Source organism: Poecilia mexicana, unplaced genomic scaffold (assembly GCF_051168715.1).
Source record: "Poecilia mexicana isolate PSO_F unplaced genomic scaffold, ASM5116871v1 scaffold_23, whole genome shotgun sequence".
In the NCBI taxonomy this organism is placed as follows: Eukaryota; Metazoa; Chordata; class Actinopteri; order Cyprinodontiformes; family Poeciliidae; genus Poecilia; species Poecilia mexicana.
The window spans coordinates 720,071-740,938 of NW_028263392.1; the positions used below are offsets into that span (position 1 = coordinate 720,071).

Sequence of the window (20,868 nt, forward strand, 5' to 3'; positions counted from 1 at the left end):
TCCAACTAGGACTGATACGATTTACCTGATTAATGGTGATGAGTTGGTTATTGAAATAATCGTCAACTAGTTTAGCATTTGATCAATTGTTAACTGGAGCATACAGACTCACAAACGGTGATTTGCTGGAAGCGGAACATACTCCGCAGTAACTAAGCCAAAATTACTGTACATGTACACACAGAGACATGCATGCAAATCTTTTGCTATCCAATCATTAATCCAAAAAGTAGCTAACTGATCAGTTATAGAGGAATTTAAAGGTGCTCTACTCATGAAATGAGTTCCTTTCTGACTTCTAGGTCAGATTGACCCAGTACATTTCTTTTCAGTCAAAACATATCTTAATATGAATCAACCAACAACATGACTTTTAACTATTAGTATAATTATATTCCTCTACATAGTTACCTTCATTTTTACAGTTATTACACAGCATAAATAAATACATTGAAACCAAAGAACAAAACCTGTTTTCAGGTCAGCGGATGTGCGTGTGCATCAATCGGGCCTTAATGTGATCCGCAGTCATGTCATTAAAGCGTCTCCTACAAGCTGCTTTGCGAGATTCACAGCTGTATCTATGGCAGAGCGATGGATCTCATCAAACGAGCCTCCGGTCGGGTTTTGCGCTGCCTCTGGCCAGTTTTTTTTTTTTTTTTCAGGAGACATTGAAAGTTTGTTTCCATCTCCTGAGTGGCCAATCTGTATTTTACACCGTAACATTATTGGCACTCGGGTAGCGCGGAGACTGTTTTTACCAATCATATGGTCAATTAGGACGAAGAACACTGTGGAAAAAAATATCTGCGAAGCAGCGATACCGTGAAACGTGAACCGCGTTATAGTGAGGGTTCACTGTATATGGAATAATTTATTAAAAGCAACTGAGTAATTTGTAGAATGGCTGTATATCTGAGTTTATCTAGGTGTATCTGAGACTTCAGGTCTCATGCCTGGCCGATGCCTCAGCGTTGAAAAGGTGGGTTTATTTAAATAAGACAGCTTAGTTAAACAAATGCGACACTTAACCTGCAGAACATAATATTAAAGTAAACTAAAAGTCAGTTTCAGCTGAATTTGGGTTCAGAAAGATCAAGTAGAAACTGACAAGAATAAATAAATTTATTTTCAAAAATTTGTTTGAAATTTGTTTTCAAAAATGAAAAATTTATTTTCCAGTATAAGATCAAAATGGTCCCACACTGTGGAAACCTTTCCTTTGAAGCTGCTCCATAGTTGACGCTGTAAAAGATCAAGAATTTGTTTGGCTAATGCTTTTGACAGATTCGCTTCTTTATTAACACAGTTTGGCATCCAGCGTCATTTCGAAACAGTTCCTGTATTGGTCACGTGACTTGCTGAAACCAATACGCGCACCGACACAAGTGTTGGTCTATGGGGCTTGATAAATGCGGCGACCCGTCGGTGTTGCTGGACCCATCACTAATTTCTGGATTATGTTTTCGACCGGTACTGTTTTTTTTGTTTTTTTTTCTCCTTTAGTACTTCGTCTTAATGCCAACTGATGCCAATCTGTCAGGACTGTTACTGTAGCACCACTGATGGTTTACAGCAGGGGGCGCCGTTGAGGAGAGTGAATGTTCTTCCCCTTCAGAGTGGTGCATGTCTACTTGTCGGACAGGACACTAGGGTTCAATCCCCGGCAGGTGTTCTCGATCAAAGATATTATTTTTATCTGTTATTGGTATCAAGCACAAATAGCTTAGTTATGTTCAAATTTCTAATTCCATTAGCGACGAATGAACATTTTTTCCCCGTTGCCATGATAATCGCGTTATTTCCGTCCCAATGATGACGGTTTCTCGCGCTCCAGCTTAACTCGGGTATAACTTGATTCAGAACTGAGTTACTTAGTTGATGATCTGAAACCAAAAACCTGGAGTATCACAGAGTATCTGCCTTCTACTCGGAGCTTGTTGACCCTGCTTTCGGAAACGGGGCCCTGTTTTTATACAGTGGACAGCAATGGTCCTAGAAAACTACCTAGGTAATTTTCTAGGACCATTGCGGAGTAGATAGTTACTGTCTAGCTAGCACCTAGGTGCTAGCTAGACAGTAACTGCCTGCGGACTACACTTCCCACACACCCCTGCTGGACCGTCTTTCCCAAAACGTTACTGTGTGAGTTCGGGTCGGATTGATTTACCATCCGGATCGTCATGGAGGTGACTGCGGCGCGTCGCTCGTTTCTTTGCGACATTGGTGAGCCCAACTCTGTGAGCGGAAAATTGCGGCATGTTTAGCAGTGGTGCGGTTCATACAGGCTAAAAGCGGACAGAGCAAGTCATGTTAAAGTATCACAAATCTGTACCTATACAAACGCAGTAAAAATGTTTTATTTTCCATGGGTTTGAATATCTCTCTCAAAACAAAATTTAGTTTGTCAGAAAATGTGCTACATGAGACCAATAAAAATTATTTTCAATGTATATTTTATTCCACGGTCCACAGTCATACGAAATAGTGCTGAGTTGACAGCTGTCAGATCCTGTTTTTGAAAAACTTATCCAGGTGTGATGTGTTTCTTTATGACTCCAGCTACTTAATGTGATTTATATCACTTAACTGTACACAGTAACTGCATTGAATCTTATTTTTTAAATTTGATATTGATATTCTCATTGATCAAACAGTGGAGATAATTAAATAACAATCCTGACAATAGTTTTTTCTTTTTGATATCACAATTAGGATTTATCATGACAACAATAAATCAAGATTTTTAAGATGAATGAGAAGTGTCTCACAGTTAATGATAAATGGCCAGCTCTATCTGTGGTACTATTTGTGTCCAGCGTACTGTCAGGTAGTCCTGTGTGTTACTCTGCTGGTGTGTGTCAGGTTCCTGGGCAGACCGTACGGCGTTGCATGAAGCAGCGTCCCAGGGCCGGGCCCTCCAGCTGAAGCAGCTCATAGAGAGTGGGGCCTCTGTCAACATGGTGACAGTGGATAACATCACACCACTCCACGAAGCCTGCATTCAGGCCCGTCCCAACTGTGCCCGCCTCCTGCTGGAGGCCGGAGCTCAGGTGAGTTCAGGTTCAGCAGCGCAAAAGATGCAGAGGTGGTGTTGATACGGCGCCTGATGTGTGTGTGGCTGTTCCAGGTAGACATCCGGACCATCCATGGCAGCACGCCTCTCTGTAACGCCTGTGCTGCTGGCAGCCTGGAGTGTGCCCGGCTGCTCTTGGAGTACGGCGCCACGGTGAACCCATCGCTCACGGCGCTGACTGCATCGCCGCTCCATGAGGCCTGCATCCAGGGTGCGTCCTCCGGGAACAGAATGGGGAAACTAAAGTGTTCATTCAGTAACGTTCCAGTCTCCTCCCAGGTAATGCTGAGGTGGTGAGGCTGATGATAACCAGCGGCGCCAAGCTGGAAGCTTTCGACGTCCACTTTGGTCCTCCGCTTCACATAGCAAGTGCTAAAGGTCACGTGGAGTGTGTCAAGGAGCTGCTGAAAGCAGGTTGTTTACTAACGTCCAGCGAATGTAAAATGAATTGTTTTTGTCTCTTTTCTGCATAAAACACCTAAGTGTGCCACTAAAATAATTCAGTGCACATCTTTTATTCACCCTCAAATAAAGGCAAGTTACATTATGTTAAAAACTGCATCAGTCGTTGCAACATTCTCAAAACAAAAGTCACCTCCATTTATGAACACAACATTGAACATAGTATTAATATTTTTTCATGGCTGTAAATAGCGTTGAGCTCATTGATTCTAGGATTTGAATAGGTTGGTTTTCATTCTTTGTGCAGGTGCCAATGTAAATTCAGTGAATTTTCATGAGACCTCTTTGCACCACGCTGCTCGAGCCCATATGGTGGACATGATCGAGCTGTTGGTGGAATTTGGAGCCAATGTGTACGCTAGTGACAGTCTTGGAAAGAAGCCACTCGACTACACGACGCCGGCCTCTCCCTCTTACGCCTGCCTCCAGTTTTATGAAAGTAATTTCAGCTGAATTCTGTCAGAAGCACCAGCTGGCCTGATTGGGTACAGTCTGCTGAAAAACTAAAAAGTGGATTAACAGAGACGTCTTCTTCCTGACAGGTAATCCTCTGAACCTTCAGCAGCTTTGCAGGATTGTTTTGAGGAGGATGCTGGGTACCAAAGCCTCAGAGGTTATGGACCAGCTGAACATCTCCCGACGCATCTACGACTACCTCCAGTTCAGTGGATAGGATGGAATCTCTCCTATCCACTGAAAGTCTTAAAAACAAAGTGTCTTAAATAACTGTATTCTGTCCAAATGTGTCATGGACACTTATTGGGATTCTTGTTAAATATGTTTGAGGAAAGAAACTTAATATAAATGTAAAATTTATATTAGTAGCATAATCTCACTCTAGAAACCCTTTTTTAAGCAATCCAAATGTTATTGAAATGTATTAATTGTGTGGGTGGGAGTTTCTAGGAACTTAGAAATGTGACGTAAATACTTTCTGATTAGATCATTTTTAAATATTACCCTGTGGTATGCACTTAATTTTAAGTACTTAATCTATACAAAACACTTCATCTCAATATAAAGAAGTAGCAATGACAAGATGTTTGTTCTCTTTATTTAAATGATGGCTGCAGAAGGATAATCACATGACTGTGAAGTCTAAGGACACGCATATCACACACATATAAACTTTAAGTGTAACAGTAATGACCAAAATAAAACACAGGATATATTAAGGTCAGGTAAGATTAAGATTAAACTGCTACTGTGTGCTGTGGTGGTGCAGGGGTTAAACACAGTCCACATATGGAGGCCTCAGTCGTTGCAGGTTCGATTCCTTTCCTGGTGGCCTTTGCTGCATGTCTTCCCCTTCTCTCATTACCCACTTTCCTGTCAGCTAACTATCAAATAAAGGCTGCTGGAGCTGATAAAACCTTAAAAAAAAGATTAAACTGCTATGAGTTTGAGCTGTTTACAAATTAGTAAACTGCAATTATAACTTTGCTTTTTAGGTTGGCCAATTAAACTCCTCTCCCAGCTTTCATTAAATCTAACACAGAAGCTGTTAGTTGTGTTGATGTTTTTAGCAGCAAGAGGGGCCCCAAAGTCAAATTCTGTCTCATTCAGCTTTGGACCAGCCCTGCATGATGAGTAACTTAAATCCGCTGCACTGCGCACAGAGATGCGCAAAAAACAGAAGATTTAATGTAATGCTGCTAATGTGGCTTTAGTGGCTCTTCCATTTTGTGTCTGTTGAGTTTTTAATAACCGTCACAGAAAATGTTTTGGTTGCTCGAGTTTATGTGATGAGTTTTTCTGATCTTCATGCCGCCGTGCGCATTAACTCTGGCTGACTAAGAGGACAGCATTTGATACGGCTTGATGCATTGTGTAACCAGAAAAATAATACTAAAAAAATAATAAAATAATATTAAACCAGCGTGATGCGTGACTTCGAGGAGAGCGAGAAAGCTCCTCACCGGGCTGAACCTGCATGATTAGTGGTTAGCTCTGGTTCTAATCACTAAGGTACCGGCCAGCCGGGAACACATAAACTTTAACAGCACAGACAGAGCCAGGAGCTGGGCAGTGTGTTAAGATGTAAACACCCCACATAATTCTTTGTTCAGGTTCAGTTCAGGTTCAGCAGCACCAAGTAGGAAAAGATGCAGAGGTGGTGTTGAGACGGCGCCTGGTGTGTGTGTGGCTGTTCCAGGTAGACATCCGGACCATCCATGGCAGCACGCCTCTCTGTAACGCCTGTGCTGCTGGCAGCCTGGAGTGTGCCCGGCTGCTCTTGGAGTACGGCGCCACGGTGAACCCATCGCTCACGGCGCTGACTGCATCGCCGCTCCATGAGGCCTGCATCCAGAGTGCGTCCTCTGGGAACAGAATGGGGAAACTAAAGTGTTCATTCAGTAACGTTCCAGTCTCCTCCCAGGTAATGCTGAGGTGGTGAGGCTGATGATAACCAGCGGCGCCAAGCTGGAAGCTTTTGACGTCCACTTTGGTCCTCCGCTTCACATAGCAAGTGCTAAAGGTCACGTGGAGTGTGTCAAGGAGCTGCTGAAAGCAGGTTGTTAACCAACATCCAGCACCTTGCAACAGATGCATGCATCAGCTGCAATCACAAACTTCAATGTAATATATTGTATTAAATTTTTGTAAATAAAATAAAAAAGTAGCATTTAGTTTAACATTGAGCCCCTTTACTCTGATACCCCTAGATAACATTCCGTGCAACCAACTACCTTCAGAAGTTAATAATTATTAAATATGGACATCCTGTGTATGATGAAGTTTGTTAGAGATTATTAGCACACAAAGGAAAAGCGGTAGAGCAGACATGATACAGGGAAGTTGTGAAAAAATATGAAACTGAGTTTTGTTCTATGGAGACTAAATTAAAATGTTTAATTGAATGTCTAAATAATTTTAAATTGACAGTCAATTTATTAAATGTCATTAAATCATTAAAATGTAAATATAATAGCTTATGCAGATGATAAATGCTGTGAGGGAGGGCTGACTGACAGACCCGTCTGCATGTGAGCCAATAACAGTAAATCACCACACTGATGCTAACTTAGCAACTTTTCAAACAAAAAACTTCCAAATCAGCAGGTCAGGTTCTTTAACCTGACAGTGGTTGGCTGTCAGCTTATTGAAAACTGCTTTATTGTGTTTTGTTTTCATTGTTCACACAAACTGCATCTTATTAATGGCATAATTCCCAAAAACATCTGTTCTTGTTCATAATCTTATCCTTTTGTTGGTATGAAACAGGTTGATCTTCATCTTTATTGAAATGCTAATTCACATGCAAAATCATATTAAAAATAATGTGTGTGTTGTAATTTTTGCTACTTAGCCTGAGTGGACTAGAATCCAACTGCAGCTTCTTTGTTCTGCTAACCAGGATTTTTCACTCCTAAAAAACAAATTCATTGATATTGTAAAGTGAATGTAAAATAAATTGTTTTTGTCTCTTTTCTGCATAAAACACCTAAGTGTGCCACTAAAATAATTCAGTGCACATCTTTTATTCACCCTCAAATAAAGGCAAGTTACATTATGTTAAAAACTGCATCAGTCGTTGCAACATTCTCAAAACAAAAGTCACCTCCATTTATGAACACAACATTGAACATAGTATTAATATTTTTTCATGGCTGTAAATAGCGTTGAGCTCATTGATTCTAGGATTTGAATAGGTTGGTTTTCATTCTTTGTGCAGGTGCCAATGTAAATTCAGTGAATTTTCATGAGACCTCTTTGCACCACGCTGCTCGAGCCCACATGGTGGACATGATCCAACTGGTGGAATTTGGAGCCAATGTGTACGCCAGTGACAGTCTTGGAAAGAAGCCACTCGACTACACGACGCCGGCCTCTCCCTCTTACGCCTGCCTCCAGTTTTATGAAAGTAATTTCAGCTGAATTCTGTCAGAAGCACCAGCTGGCCTGATTGGGTACAGTCTGCTGAAAAACTAAAAAGTGGATTAACAGAGACGTCTTCTTCCTGACAGGTAATCCTCTGAACCTTCAGCAGCTCTGCAGGATTGTTTTGAGGAGGATGCTGGGTACCAAAGCCTCAGAGGTTATGGACCAGCTGAACATCTCCCGACGCATCTACGACTACCTCCAGTTCAGTGGATAGGATGGAATCTCTCCTATCCACTGAAAGTCTTAAAAACAAAGTGTCTTAAATAACTGTATTCTGTCCAAATGTGTCATGGACATTTATTGGGATTCTTGTTAAATATGTTTGAGGAAAGAAACTTAATATAAATGTAAAATTTATATTAGTAGCATAATCTCACTCTAGAAACAATTGTTAAACAATCCAAATTTTAGATGATTACATCAGTTTTAAACATTACTTCGTGGTATGTACTTGGTTTTAAGTACTTAATCTATACAAAACACTTCATCTCAATATGAAGAAGTAGCAAAGATGTTTGCTCTCTTTATTTAAATGATGGTTGCAGAAGGATAATCACGTGATTATGAAGACTAAGGAGGATATGCTTTGTCCTGAAAGAGACTGCTCTATTATTTATCATTTTTAATTTACAGAGTGGAACTAGAAAAACTTAGCACAGCCAAGAAAACATGAAAGCCCATTTTTACTTTCAAACTGCAACTGCCACTTAAGTTGATGTTATGAGGAATGTCATCATTGAAATATGAAGTTTGGAAAGTTTTCTTTTCTCTACATGAGCAAGAGGAATCACCTACAGAGAACTCAAGTAGTCAGAAAAAAAATAATGCAGAAAGGATACAGACCAGAAACAGAACCCTGGACCAGTGTACGCCATCAATTCAAAGTATACCTGGATGAACTCATTTGTTCTGTATACGTCATTCATTTGTTGTCATTTCCTCAACAGTTCTTATTTTTACAGAAGAGGATTAAAGCCACTGAAAAAAATATGAATTCTGACTTTAATCTTAATTCTGACTTTTTCCTCAGAATTCTGAGATTAAAGTCAGATTTTTTTTCAGTGGTCCTACGTTCCTCTTTCGTATAGTTTTGATATGTGTACATCAAAATTTTATAATGTTGCTTAATGTGTCCTTATTTATTTAATATCTCCTTTAACTGATAGTGATGTACAAGTGTTATTTATAATGTACGCTTTATTTTGAGTGTAATGTGTTCTATTTGACACCATAGCAAATATGGTATCAATATTTTTGGATTATGTAGGCAAACCAGAGCACCTGGAGAAAACCCACATATATGCATGGATGCTGCTGTGGTAATTACTATGCAAGAAGCATTGAATGACATACTGCTAAAAATAATGTGCAGTTACAATACAGGGAACTATTTTGAGACTCATATGTTTAATTTAAAAGGGAGACCTGTGAAATACATCATCATCAACAACATACCTCAAGATCCAGCCTTTCTCCAGATTGTTTTCCCTGGCTTGGTTCTAGTTTGTACATGCGCTCCCCTCCACCTGTCTGTCTCTGTCATGTCACAGTTCTGAATGGTCTCGGTCTTCACATGTGTTCTTCTCTTCTGAAGTGGATTCTTGATGCTTGTCTCTTAGCCTTTGGGAGTCTAAACAGTCTGATTCTTTCAAACTTGTGTCTTGTGAATCTGTTAAGTTGTCTTCAAATGTCATGTCTTCCAAAGGACTTTCCTCTATCTCTTTGTCACTTGTCTTGTCCTCTGCTTTTGCGAAGTCCTCCTGTTTCCCTTTCTTTTCCAGCCTTTGGAGGTCTGGAGAGTCTGACTCTTTAACAGTTGTGTTGTGTGAATCTGTTAAGTCATCTTCAAATCTTGTGTCTTCCAAAGTCCTGTCTTCTAACTCTTTATCATGTATCTTGTCAACTGACTCTGAAAAATCCTCCTGTTTCTCATTTCCTCTCAGGGTTGAAAGGTCTGGACAGTCTGACTTTTTCACAGCTGTGTTGTATGAATTTGTTAAGTTATCTTCAGATGTGTTTTCCAAAGTCCTATCTTTTATCTCTTTATCACACATCTTGTCCTCTGACTCTGAAAAATCTTCTTGTTTCCCGTTTTCTCTCAGCCCTTGGAGGTCTTGAGGGTCTGACTCTTTCACAGTTGGGTTGCGTGAATCTATTGAATTATCTTGAGATGTTGTGTTTTCCAGAGTTCTATCTTCCATGTCTTTATCGCATGTTTTGTCCACTGACTCTGAAAAATCTAATTGCTTCTCATTTTCTCTCTGCCCTTGCAGGTTTTGAGGGTCTGAGTCTTTCACAGTTGCATTGTATGATTCTGTTAAGTTATCTTCAGACGTTGTGTTTTCCGTTGTCCTGTCTTGTAACTCTTTATCACTTGCTTTGTCCACTGACTCTGAAAAATCTTGTTTCTTGTTTCCTCTCAGCCCTTGGAGGTCTTGAGGGTCTGACTCTTTCACAGGTGTGTTGCATACATCTGTTGAGTCATCTTCAGATGTTGTGTCTTCTAACTCTTCATCACTTGTTTCATCTTCCGACTCTGAAATCTTCTCTTGTTTCTTGTTTTCTCTCTCCCTTTGGAGGGCTTGAGGAAATGACTCATTTATAGCTGTGCTGTATGATTCTGTTAAGTCATCTTCAGACGTTGTGTCTTCCAAAGTACTGTCTTCTGACTCTTCGTCACTTGTCTCGTCCTCTGACTCTGAAGTATCAACTTGTTTCTCGTTTTTTCTTAGCCTTTGGCGGTCTTGAGAATCTGACTCTTTCACAGTTGTGTTGTTTAAACCTACTAAGTCATCTTCAGTTGTCGTTTCTTCTAAAGAGCTGTCTTCCAACTCCTTATCACTTGCCTCATCCTCTGACTCTAAAAAATAATTTTGTTCCTGGTTTTCTCGAGTAGGAGGCACACATTCCCCATCAGATAATACTGAGTCCAAAGAAGTTTGTTTCCATTCTCCTGCTAAGTTAGAATGCTGTCCGGTAAACTTCTGATCGTCTGCTGGACGAATTCTATCTTGTATATTCACAACATTAAAAGACTGAATGTTTCCAAGAATGTTCTCAATGTCTAGTTGGAAGGAAACAAATTCCTTCTTGAGATCATCGAGTTTAAGTACAAGGGAAGTTAAACGTTTTGCCATGTTGTCTTTGTCCTTTTTCTTTGATTTGATCCCAAGTTTTACCATTGATTTTAAATCCTCTATCTTGTATAGGTAATTTTGCTTGGTTTCCTCCAGCTCTTTGATCAGATCGTCTGCCTCTTTGTAATCACGTTCCAGTGCAGTTTGATATGACAGTTCGTCTGTCAGGTCCTGAACCAGTTTTTCTAACTTAGGGTTCAGTTGTGTGAGCCTTTGGCACTCTTTCTTTGCACACCTGTAGTGGTATCTCATGATAGGCACATCAACTAGTTGTTGTTTCAAACTTTCAAGCTTTTGCAAAAGACTATTGTTCTGTTTGTCTAAATGATCCAGGTTTTCATCTTTTGCCATGGTTTTGTCATTCAGAGCCGCCAAGTTGAATATTTCCAGTTTGTCCATAATTTCTGTTATGCAGTTTTCTTGAATCTTCATCAAATTTTTGTTACCGTCTGCAGACTTTGTGTACTTATCAAATACTTTAGTTTGATATGAAAGTTGGTCTGTCAAGATGTTAACATGATTTGCTAACCTAGTGTTAAGAAGTTTGAGGCTTTTCTGCTGTTCTTTAGCCCCACTTAAGTAAGATTTTAACACAGGTTTCTCAATTAATTGTTCATTCGTCCTTTCCAAAGTCCGGAAAAGTTCATTCCTCCTTCTGTCTAAATACATCAGTTTTTCTTCCTTTGCATTCCATTTGTCAGCTTCCAGATTCAACTTTCTAATCTGTCTTTCACATTCTTTGCTCAACTCCATCTCAGCTTTCATCACTTTTTTGGGATTTCGGAGATCTCTTTTTTTTTCAAGCCTTCGGTTCTTTTCCAAGAGTTCTTGGATTGCCTCATTATTCCTTTTGCGTATTTCTTCAAGATCAGTAGAGACAGATTTCTGTGTCCTCTTGAAAAATGTAAACATTTCAAAATTGTTCTTGCTGTCTAAAACTTAAAAAAACGTTACAATTTTTCTTGCCGTTTAAAAACAAAGCAAAATGTCAGAGCGAAACGAATACTAGCAGAATGTAGGAAATTCTGCTGGCAGAATATGCCTATGATATATATACATATATCAAAGTCTTTGATACATATGACATATATCAAAGGCATATGTGACATCATTGGTGATGTATGCTGTCTCATACACCCAGCTAATGGCAGACAGTTTTAACATGAAAATTGGTTTCATCACACTTGCATTCCAGATATCTGAAATTGGTTTATGACTAGACGTATTAGTAAATCAAGATATCACTGATTATATTTTAATTAGTCAAAGTCCCTATTTGAATCTTTGATACTACAGTTTTGTACCACTTATGGTTATATTTGTATTTACTAATACATTTTTAATGGAGTGACTTGTGATTAAAAAAGCTATTTCCTCTGGGAGATCAATAAAGTATATTCTATTCTATTCAAATTTACCATTATTTTGTATGATGGCTAAAATTCAACATATTCACAATTAATTACAAGCTATCTTAAGCATATATTTCAGGTGTCAACAATTAAACTATGGCTAGTCATAATGTAAGTATATAATAATTTACTTTTCTGGCTAGTTATAATTCTACTAAGAATTATAACTAGCCTGTAAGATAATTACAGTTATCTTACAGTTTAAGATAACTGTAATTCTAGTTATCTTAAATGTACTTTTAGGTAGGATGTAGATAGATCTGACTAGTGGAAATTACATTTCTGATATTTTGAAAGTAAATAATGATTAGGTAAAACTAAATAAGAGATATTTGGAACTGTAATTTTGACTTATCAAAATTTCTTTTAAGATATTTTTAGACTTTAAGTTTTATTGCCTTCTTTTTCTTCTTTTTCTGAAGATTTACCATCTTGTTACCTTATTACTTCCACTGTTTTATCTGGATTTTTGTGTGGTAGGTACAGACAGTTGATCTGATGATTACCAGCCACTGCTTCTTATCTAGCTTGACCACCTGTGGATGAGATACCTTGAAAAATTGGGTGAGTCTCATTTTTAAATTTGTGTTCTTTTTGAATGCAGCTGATTTCCTTCATCCAGGCAACCAAGATCAGAAATCTCTGTACACTGTTATTTATTGTCATATCAGCACAGCAGTATATTTGACTGCTCTGCAATTATTTAATTCTTAAATGATTGTTTTCTCATTGATGGATCATTCATGCTATGATCTGGCCACTCCTGAAATAGGGCGTAACGTAACAAGGCCAATATCTGAATTATTAAATCGATATGCATGAATACATACGCCTGAATATAGCTTTGTCAAAACCTAATTCCCTTTGATATTCACAAAAACTACAACTACCAGGCTCCTCGTCGGCGTCCAGTCATGTCACGTGACTATAGAAGCATGCAAGCAGTGAAGACGCGGCTGTTTACAAACAACCATAACTGGATCTCCTTTTAACGCCGCTTCACTGGTGAAAGGAAGAGAACAACCAGGATGGAAATGGAGATTTCTCAGCCGTATTACTTCGGGGACATTGGTGAGTACCAGACACGCAGAAGCTCCGGGGAGACTGTCGCTTGTTTAGTCCCGACCCGGTTTGACGTCGACGTGTTTGGCACAGCTGCCAACTAGCTAGCTAGCTCGGGAATACTGTGTCAGGTTGTGCACCGCTTGCAGGTTGCTAAAGCTGCCTTCTCTAGGGCCTAAGCGCATAAACATCAGGAACACTGGGTCAGATGTCTTGGGTATCGCTGTTATCAGCAGCTCTCTCAGCTGGGCCTGAGAGTATTTTGACCCAGTGTTTCCTTAACCCGGGTGCGCGAGCGGGGCGCTGCATGGTTACTGAACTATGCGGCGCCCCGCTACCATTGGTGCGCGTGCTCTACCACTGGGTAGAGCACGCGCACCATTTAAATAGAGCCCGAACCACAGTCGTCCCTGCGTGTTTAGTTGTTTCTCTGCTTTGACTCACCTGATCCAGCTGTGACTATGACTTGGGCCTGTTACAGCCATCAGTTGAAATCAGCTGTTCTGCAGCAGGGAGCCCAACAACATGCTGGGCAGGTTGGAACCACTTAAGTCTGAACAGAAACAAGTTATCTTACTGAAAGATAAAAGCAATCATGGATTTAGAAGCATTATAACAAGATGAATTCAATGTTGTTGTTTTTTTTAATTCTTTTATACTAGTTGACTCCAGTTTTCTACATGAGCTTTAATATTGTTTTTAGGTGAGCTACCTGTTTTTTGTTGTTGTTTTTGTTTTTATTCCTTTGTAAACATAGAACGGATCCTATTGGCCTCATTCTACAAAAGATAGCTTTCTTCAAACTAAACAGAAATAACATTTTTGGTACTTTTCTTCAAAAATAATAGTGTATCTATTAAACTTAATATGTGTTTTTCTCCTGCCGATATAAATTTTGTTGCAGTACCAAATGTGTACTTTTGGAGGAAGGATGACAAATAGTTGCTTGAATTGAAAAGTTGCAGAGATTCTTGAAAGATAACATTGAAATGATGAAGGCTCCACTAGGTTTGGGTGATTCTTTGATTTTATCGATTAGTCAGAGTTTACATTTTCTAAAGATTTAAATTTTGGAAAATCAACTATAGAAAAGCAGCTGACTGCATCCAGAGTCATGATGCCAAATGAAAAGGTTAATAGATTTTTGGGGCGTCTTCTTAGATTGAAATTTAGCAGTAGGATGGATGACTGATTCTGGATGACATGAATTAGTTTTAACTCGGTATGGATAACAGCAGCCTGCGGTTGGATAGATGGTGAGCCTTCCTCCTGCCCCCTCTGCCCCTCAGGCTGCTGGGCGGAGAGGACAGAGGTGCATAAGGCAGCGTCTCTTGGCCACGCCTCCCACCTGCAGCACCTCATAGAGGGCGGAGCTTCGGTCAACGTGGTGGCCGTGGACTCCATCACGCCGCTGCATGAGGCCTGCCTCCGGGGACAGGCCCGCTGTGTGCAGCTGCTGCTGGATGCTGGAGCCCAGGTGAGCTCTCCTCAGTGACATTAAACCATATCCACAACAATTAACTTATGACAGATTACAGTACCTGGAAAAAGTATTCACACCATTTGAGCTTCTTCTGATTCTTTTATGCTGCAGCCCAGATGTCGCGCTAGAGTTTTTTGCTCGCAGTCATTTTGACCGACAGGATTTAAAAAATCGGTAATGTACTATTTTTACCCGTCAAATTATAATCACATTAATATCGGCTATTTAACGCATTTTTATGCGGTTTAGTTAATATTCACCTAGTTGAACCGTGAATCCAGATCCCATCACACATAAAGCAGATGAATGGATCTAACTTTTTCTCCGTAGTGACAAAAACCACTGACTATGGCCCCAATAACTTATTGGCCCCAATAACTTTAATTTATTATATATAATAAATTAAATTACACTTAAATTACATCACTTCACCTGCTGGGGTCTGAAATCGCAGCCTCAAAAAATTCCTCCTGGTTCGCATCTGCAGAGAAATCTGCGCTAGTTTGTCGGACAGTTGGATCTGTCTGATCCAAACCGATCAGTTGAACTTTTTCTTTGACGTACAAGGATTTATTTATTGTTTTTATTTTTATTTTTTTGCTTGGTTTCACTTCCCCGAAATGGATAGATGTTACATCGGCCGCGCTTCGGAGCGCCACTCTCCTTCTGGGCGTGAGAGGGTAACGTCTTTAGCTCCATTTGCTGAGTTAAGTTTAATTCTTCGCAGCAGCGGACTACGCATGTTGCGGTCTAATTAATTTCTACACTTTTATTTATTTCCTCAAGATAAACTGCCGGCTCCTCTGTTTAGACTTTAAATGGATTAACACAATATTTCATTCTCTTTAGTTTTCTCTGTTCTGTATGTAATTCAGTCTGAAATTAAACGCGCCGTTTCTACCAAAGGTTTGTAATGCGTTTCTGAACCAGACGCGCTCCAAGGTGTCCGGTCCATAACTCTTCAACACGCTGCCAGCTCCCGGTCAGAAAGACCAATTTAGTTCAGTGTCCATGAGATGACGTTGAGAAGGGATTTTTTATTAATTGATTTTAGTTGCCTCTGCGATGAACTCTTTGCATAAAGTTTGTAATGTGTGCACATGTACACCAGTAAAGGGTGTTCATTATAACCTGTCAGATGACCGATGGGCTTTAAATTTTCCCGTTGTTTAAAAAAAATTACGGAAAACATTCTGTTAACCCGACCTCTGCTACAGCCACAAACTTTAGTCTGTCCTCTGGTCAGATCAGACCAAAATTAGAATGGGGCAGAAATTTGAAACCATATAAATATGTTTAATTAGTCCTGTCAATTAATTAAAACATGTAATCAGATTAGTCACACTCCAGCGCTGTGATCAATCATAACTAACTCTGATTATCTTTGCATGCTTGAAATATAAATATGCACACAGTTGTGGTTCTTGTAGGAATGGTGGCCAGGGCAAGCCCCTCCTTCTGCTGCATGCCAACCAATTAAAAAGCAGGTTATGTAGTCTCCCAGTACTCAAAGGTACCTAAGGGACACTGCTGCACATGCTACAAGTAGCAGGGAACTTGTTCTGGGGACAACTGACAGATAAGATGGACTTTATTTTTTTAATTCTTTGTGCCCCATTTCTTTCTGATGCCGCCCTGGGCAAATGCCAATATAACCTATATCAAAAACCATCACATTAAAACATGTCTATGAAATTTTTCATTGTCTCAAACTAAGCATGTTTAAAGATTCTCAGTTTTCCTGGAGGATTAAAAGGAAGTCATTTTGTTTTGAACGTTTGTTTAGAAATGTCCCTCTCCTTTCATTTCCTGTGGAACTTGTCCGATGAGGCGACAGTCGTTTGTCCTCATCCAGCTGAGCGGCCGATGTATTTCGTACATGTGAAATTTCAATCTTTCAAACTTTTGTTGCTGTCTGCTGGAAAACTTTTGCCGTCGCTCCCTGTGTGTTGTAAATTTTAAACAATTTACTTGCACGATAAATTAGGGTGTCCCGATCAGATATTTATATTGGAAATTGGTTCGATATCAGCCTAAAAGCAAGTATTGAATTACATCGGCCTGCATCTAAAATCTCTGACAGAAGCACTCTGCTCCAGGATTTAGTAGAAAATATTTAATAAAAATATTTTTTTTATTATAGTGCTGATGGTTTAGTGCTGATATTTTGCAATGTCAGGACTATGATTAGTGTTGATATTGTATCGGTATCGTTCTAAAATATCGATATCATACCTGAAGGGAAAATGTTGTATCGGGACACCAGTACAATAAATACAAATCCCCAAATTGAAGCCATAATATCTAGAGTTCTTCCAGGAAAAGATAGGTTTTTAGATTGTGACATTGTGCGTCCCATGTTTGATTCCAGGTGGATGCCAGGAACGTGGATGGAAGCACGCCGCTGTGTGACGCCTGTTCGGCTGGTAGTCTGGAGTGTGTGAAGCTGCTGCTGGAGCATGGAGCCATGGCCAACCCGGCCCTCACCTCCCGCACCGCCTCCCCACTTCATGAGGCCTGCATGGGAGGCAAACACTCCATTCTCAATCTTTTTATATACAATGCAGACTTTTTTACTAACCCAAATGAAGGATGTTTTTAAACTGGAGAATGTTACATTTCTAACAGGTAACTCAGACTGTGTGAAGTTGCTGATTGCCATGGGTGCCTGCCTCGAAGCGTATGATCTCTACTACGGAACTCCGCTACATGTGGCCTGTGTTAATGCACACACAGAGTGTGTTAAAGTTCTGCTTAATGCAGGTGTGTGTCACTGCAAAGCAGATTCTTTAAATGGGATGGACAAAATCAAATTAGGATGCTTGCCAACGTTCAAAAAATACAGCAAGGGGTTTATTGACTAGAAAAGGAGAATGACTTGTTGTCCTTTGTTTCTAGGTGCTAAAGTCAATGCTGCTAGGCTACATGAGACCCCGCTGCACCACGCAGCTAAACACATGAGAGTTGAAATGATTGAGGTTCTTGTAGAGTTTGGAGCCAACATCTACGCTAGAGATCAGCACAACAGAAAACCGGTGGACTACACCACACCTGGCTCTCCTTCTGAGGCCTGTCTGCAGTTTTATGAGAGTGAGTTTTAATTCTCCCGTGGTCTAAGAGACGGGGTCATTTAGACCCCGCAATGTTTTTTACTCTGTTCGTGGTCCGGCAGGGTCCCACTGACTCTGTGCGCTTTTATTAGTTTTTGTTTTGTGTGTGTGTGGTTTTGGAAAGCGATGGTCTGATGGGACACCTCCTTTGCTTCCCTGCTGTTCAATACTGACATTAGCCACGCTCCTTCTGAGCGTCGTGTTAAATCATTGTGAGTAACCTCTAGGAAGGACGCAGCATCAGGGAATCTCCACAAGATGGCAGACTTAGACTTTGTGATAGAAAGAAAATCATTATGCACTTAACTTCTACAACTTTATCTAAAAAAGTATCTTAATCTAAAATGTAAACAGCTGTAATATTCTTGCCATTTTCTTAGACACTTTCAGGCATATATACCTTAATTCCTTTAGCACTTAGGTTTACATAGCAGAAAATGATTAAAATATTTTGTTTGATGTTTGTTAAATACTATCATACCTACAAAAACACCAGAATTACAACATGTTAACACCTTTTAAACCAAAGATAAGGATAAATACAGAATGGGTGTGTGAAAACTAGATATTTCCATAGAAATTAAACGAGTCACTATTATGATTAGCTATAATTAAGATATCTTCCACCCATTGTTAGCACAATGCCAAGAAAGACATCAGGAATGTCCTTGCAGAGAAGTGAATAAAGCAGAACTGTTGTTTCCCATCAACCTGGGAATAGTTAAGGTGCAATTTCCAGTTGTAAGACATCTAGTAAGATTAACAAGTGGAAAACATTCAGGGTAAATATTAAATCTATGTATGTGTTTTTGTAAGCATCAGGAGTTAAGTCTGTCCTGTCCTCCCCATAGCCACCCCCATGACTCTGCAGCAGCTCAGCAGGTTGGCAGTGAGGAGGAAGTTGGGAACAACAGCTCTGAACATCATAGCTAAACTTGACATGCCAAAGCTAATCATCAGCTACCTCTGCTATCAGTGACCGTCACACCTGCTGGGAGAATGGGCTCCAGACTGAAATCAAACTGTTGACTGGAAAGCAAACACACTTGTAAACATGGTGCCAAGCATCACATCAATGCCTGTTCTGTCCAATACTGCACTTTATTATTGTGTGAATACTCTAAAGTGTAACTGACAAGGTTTAGTATGGCTTGTTAGTTAATGGTAGCATATTAGCTAATGATGGGTTATGCTAACTGATGTTAGCATAGAAGAGAGAGGTAGTTAATGCTAACTATCAAGGTGTCGTTAGCTAATACTGTAATCCAATGTTGGTGTCTAAGACGCACTTGGCGTACCATGCTAAGAGCGTATATACTATGCTAGATCGCCATGTTAGCATTTTTTATAATGAAAAGATGTAAGCCACTATTTGCATGGTAGAGTTCATTGACGCTAAAGTTAGCATCCTGCTTGACTTTAGCATTATAGCTAATGCCGGCATGAGATGCTATTAAAATAGCAGCTAGTCCTGACTATTTTTAGCTAAAATGCTACTATTAACATGTTAAACTCATAACTCTATGATTCTCGCACTTTTTATTTTCAATCATTTCTTCTTCTGTTCAGCTCCTTCAGAATATGAGCTTATCAGTTTTATTTCCTTTTGGTTTCGGTGTAAAAGTGAAAGTTTTGGGCAGAGAAGATTGACAGTTGCTTATTTAAATGAAGTTGAATATATATTAGCAATATGTCTTAATTCATGTTTACTGTTTCTTGTAAGACTTATAATAGCACTTACTATAAGAAGTTTCCAAGTTAGTTTGAGGACTATTATTTAATAACACTTGCTGATTGTTTCAGCTCACTATGAGGTAGCAAAATCTACTGCTTAAACTATAAAATGCTATGTCCATATGTCTATTAATTTATTTACAAAAACTGTAATTACGTATTTAGAGTGGCAACAATTATCTTGAACAAACTATATATATATATATATATATATATATATATATATATATATCTCTCAGTCCCAACATTTATATATAGTCCATATACATATATATGGGAGCTTGAGGGTTCCTCCAGTATCTTGGCTGTGCCTAGAACTGCACATTTCTGGACTGAGATGTCTGATGTTGTTCCTGGGATCTGTTTGAGCCACTGCTCCAGTTTGGGGGTGACTGCCCCGAGGGCCCCGATGACCACAGGCACCACTGTGGTCTTCACCTTCCAGGCCTTCTCCAGTTCCTCTCTGAGGCCCTGGTATTTCTCCAATTTCTCATGTTTTTTTCCTGATGTTGCAATCACTTGGTATTGCTACATCCACCACAACTGCAACTGCTTTTCTCTGTTGTTTATCCACCACCACAATGGCCACAATGTATATATATGTATGTGTGTGTGTGTGTGTGTGTGTGTGTGTGTGTGTGTGTGTGTGTGTGTGTGTAATATATAGAAGTACTTAAAACAGCTAAATGGTGTGACACCTTTTTTTCAGATCTTTTTTCAGATTATATGAGCATTGCATCTTTCTACGTACACTTTACTGAGTTTGCCGGTTAGGAGTCTTTGGTGTTTGATGTTTAGTTTTTCAGGCTGCAGCTAGCACCAGGCATGATCCCTCTGCACAGGCCAGCTGAACATCAGCCTGTTTTAGCTGCACCTGTGTTTTAATATTTAGCATGACGGCACTGCGCCAAGCTTTCAAAGCCCTTCATCATTAGTCTGTGATTGCTGTCCAAACCTCTAGATTCACCCTTTCATGTGGCTGTGGGCCTAATCCTGCCTGAGCTGTACGGATCTGGCCTGAATACATCTGCTGCACTTCACCTATTGTCAGACAAGCTTGATTCATGCAAATTTTAATTTATAAAAGTTTACCTTTAGCCAAGTTAAAATGTTTTGACTATTAGTCATTCTCAGGAAAGGAGTCCAAGACAATAAAGTTCGGGCTGTAAATAGAGATCTGTGGGCCTTTAAGGATAAATAAAATGTCTGACTCCAATACAGATCTGAAAATAACCAGTGGAAAACATGCTCTGTTTAAAAACACCTCCAGGCTACAGTGGGGAATGGAAAAAAATCAAGTGAAGGGAAGGTATGAAAGAATGTCCTGCTTTCTAATAAATCAAAAAGACAGATGAGGACTAAATCTGGAACACACTGAACCTTCTGACAACAATATGAAAAGCAGGTAAACCCATGAGAAGCACAGTCTAAAAGACAACAGTTTATGTAACAGATAAACTCAGAAGCACATGAGTATAAAGCGGAAGAAAAATCATACATGGTTAAA

At 39.6% G+C, this 20,868-nt stretch overlaps 2 protein-coding genes and 1 long non-coding RNA gene across 3 annotated transcripts; all 3 read left to right on the forward strand.

Moving 5' to 3' along the window:
- Nucleotides 1-55: 55 nt before the first annotated feature.
- Nucleotides 56-4,576, forward strand: asb13a.1 (ankyrin repeat and SOCS box containing 13a, tandem duplicate 1). The gene is made up of 6 exons (XM_088003046.1): nt 56-2,226; nt 2,866-3,053; nt 3,131-3,287; nt 3,356-3,490; nt 3,786-3,977; nt 4,081-4,576. Exons 1-6 carry the CDS (start codon nt 2,184-2,186, stop codon nt 4,209-4,211), a joined length of 846 nt encoding a protein of 281 aa, XP_087859172.1. The 5' UTR covers nt 56-2,183; the 3' UTR covers nt 4,212-4,576.
- Nucleotides 4,577-6,961: 2,385 nt separating this feature from the next.
- LOC148152453 (uncharacterized) lies at nt 6,962-7,706 on the forward strand. Its single transcript, XR_015762086.1, has 2 exons — nt 6,962-7,403; nt 7,507-7,706. It is a non-coding gene; the product is annotated as an uncharacterized LOC148152453 (long non-coding RNA).
- Nucleotides 7,707-12,885: 5,179 nt separating this feature from the next.
- On the forward strand, nt 12,886-19,484 carry LOC106925093 (ankyrin repeat and SOCS box protein 13-like). The gene is made up of 6 exons (XM_014999183.2): nt 12,886-13,043; nt 14,324-14,511; nt 16,889-17,045; nt 17,146-17,280; nt 17,416-17,607; nt 18,479-19,484. Exons 1-6 carry the CDS (start codon nt 13,001-13,003, stop codon nt 18,604-18,606), a joined length of 843 nt encoding a protein of 280 aa, XP_014854669.1. The 5' UTR covers nt 12,886-13,000; the 3' UTR covers nt 18,607-19,484.
- The last annotated feature ends 1,384 nt before the right edge of the window (nt 19,485-20,868 follow it).

Bases quoted from the DNA above. Each gene is read 5' to 3' on its own strand.
- LOC106925093 (XM_014999183.2), top strand. From the start codon at position 13,001: ATGGAAATGGAGATTTCTCAGCCGTATTACTTCGGGGACATTG. The intron at 14,512-16,888 runs GTGAGCTCTCCT...GTTTGATTCCAG, and splicing joins TGCTGGATGCTGGAGCCCAG to GTGGATGCCAGGAACGTGGA. The intron at 17,281-17,415 runs GTGTGTGTCACT...CTTTGTTTCTAG, and splicing joins TAAAGTTCTGCTTAATGCAG to GTGCTAAAGTCAATGCTGCT.
- asb13a.1 (XM_088003046.1), top strand. From the start codon at position 2,184: ATGGAGGTGACTGCGGCGCGTCGCTCGTTTCTTTGCGACATTG. The intron at 3,491-3,785 runs GTTGTTTACTAA...TTCTTTGTGCAG, and splicing joins CAAGGAGCTGCTGAAAGCAG to GTGCCAATGTAAATTCAGTG. The intron at 3,978-4,080 runs GTAATTTCAGCT...TCTTCCTGACAG, and splicing joins CTGCCTCCAGTTTTATGAAA to GTAATCCTCTGAACCTTCAG.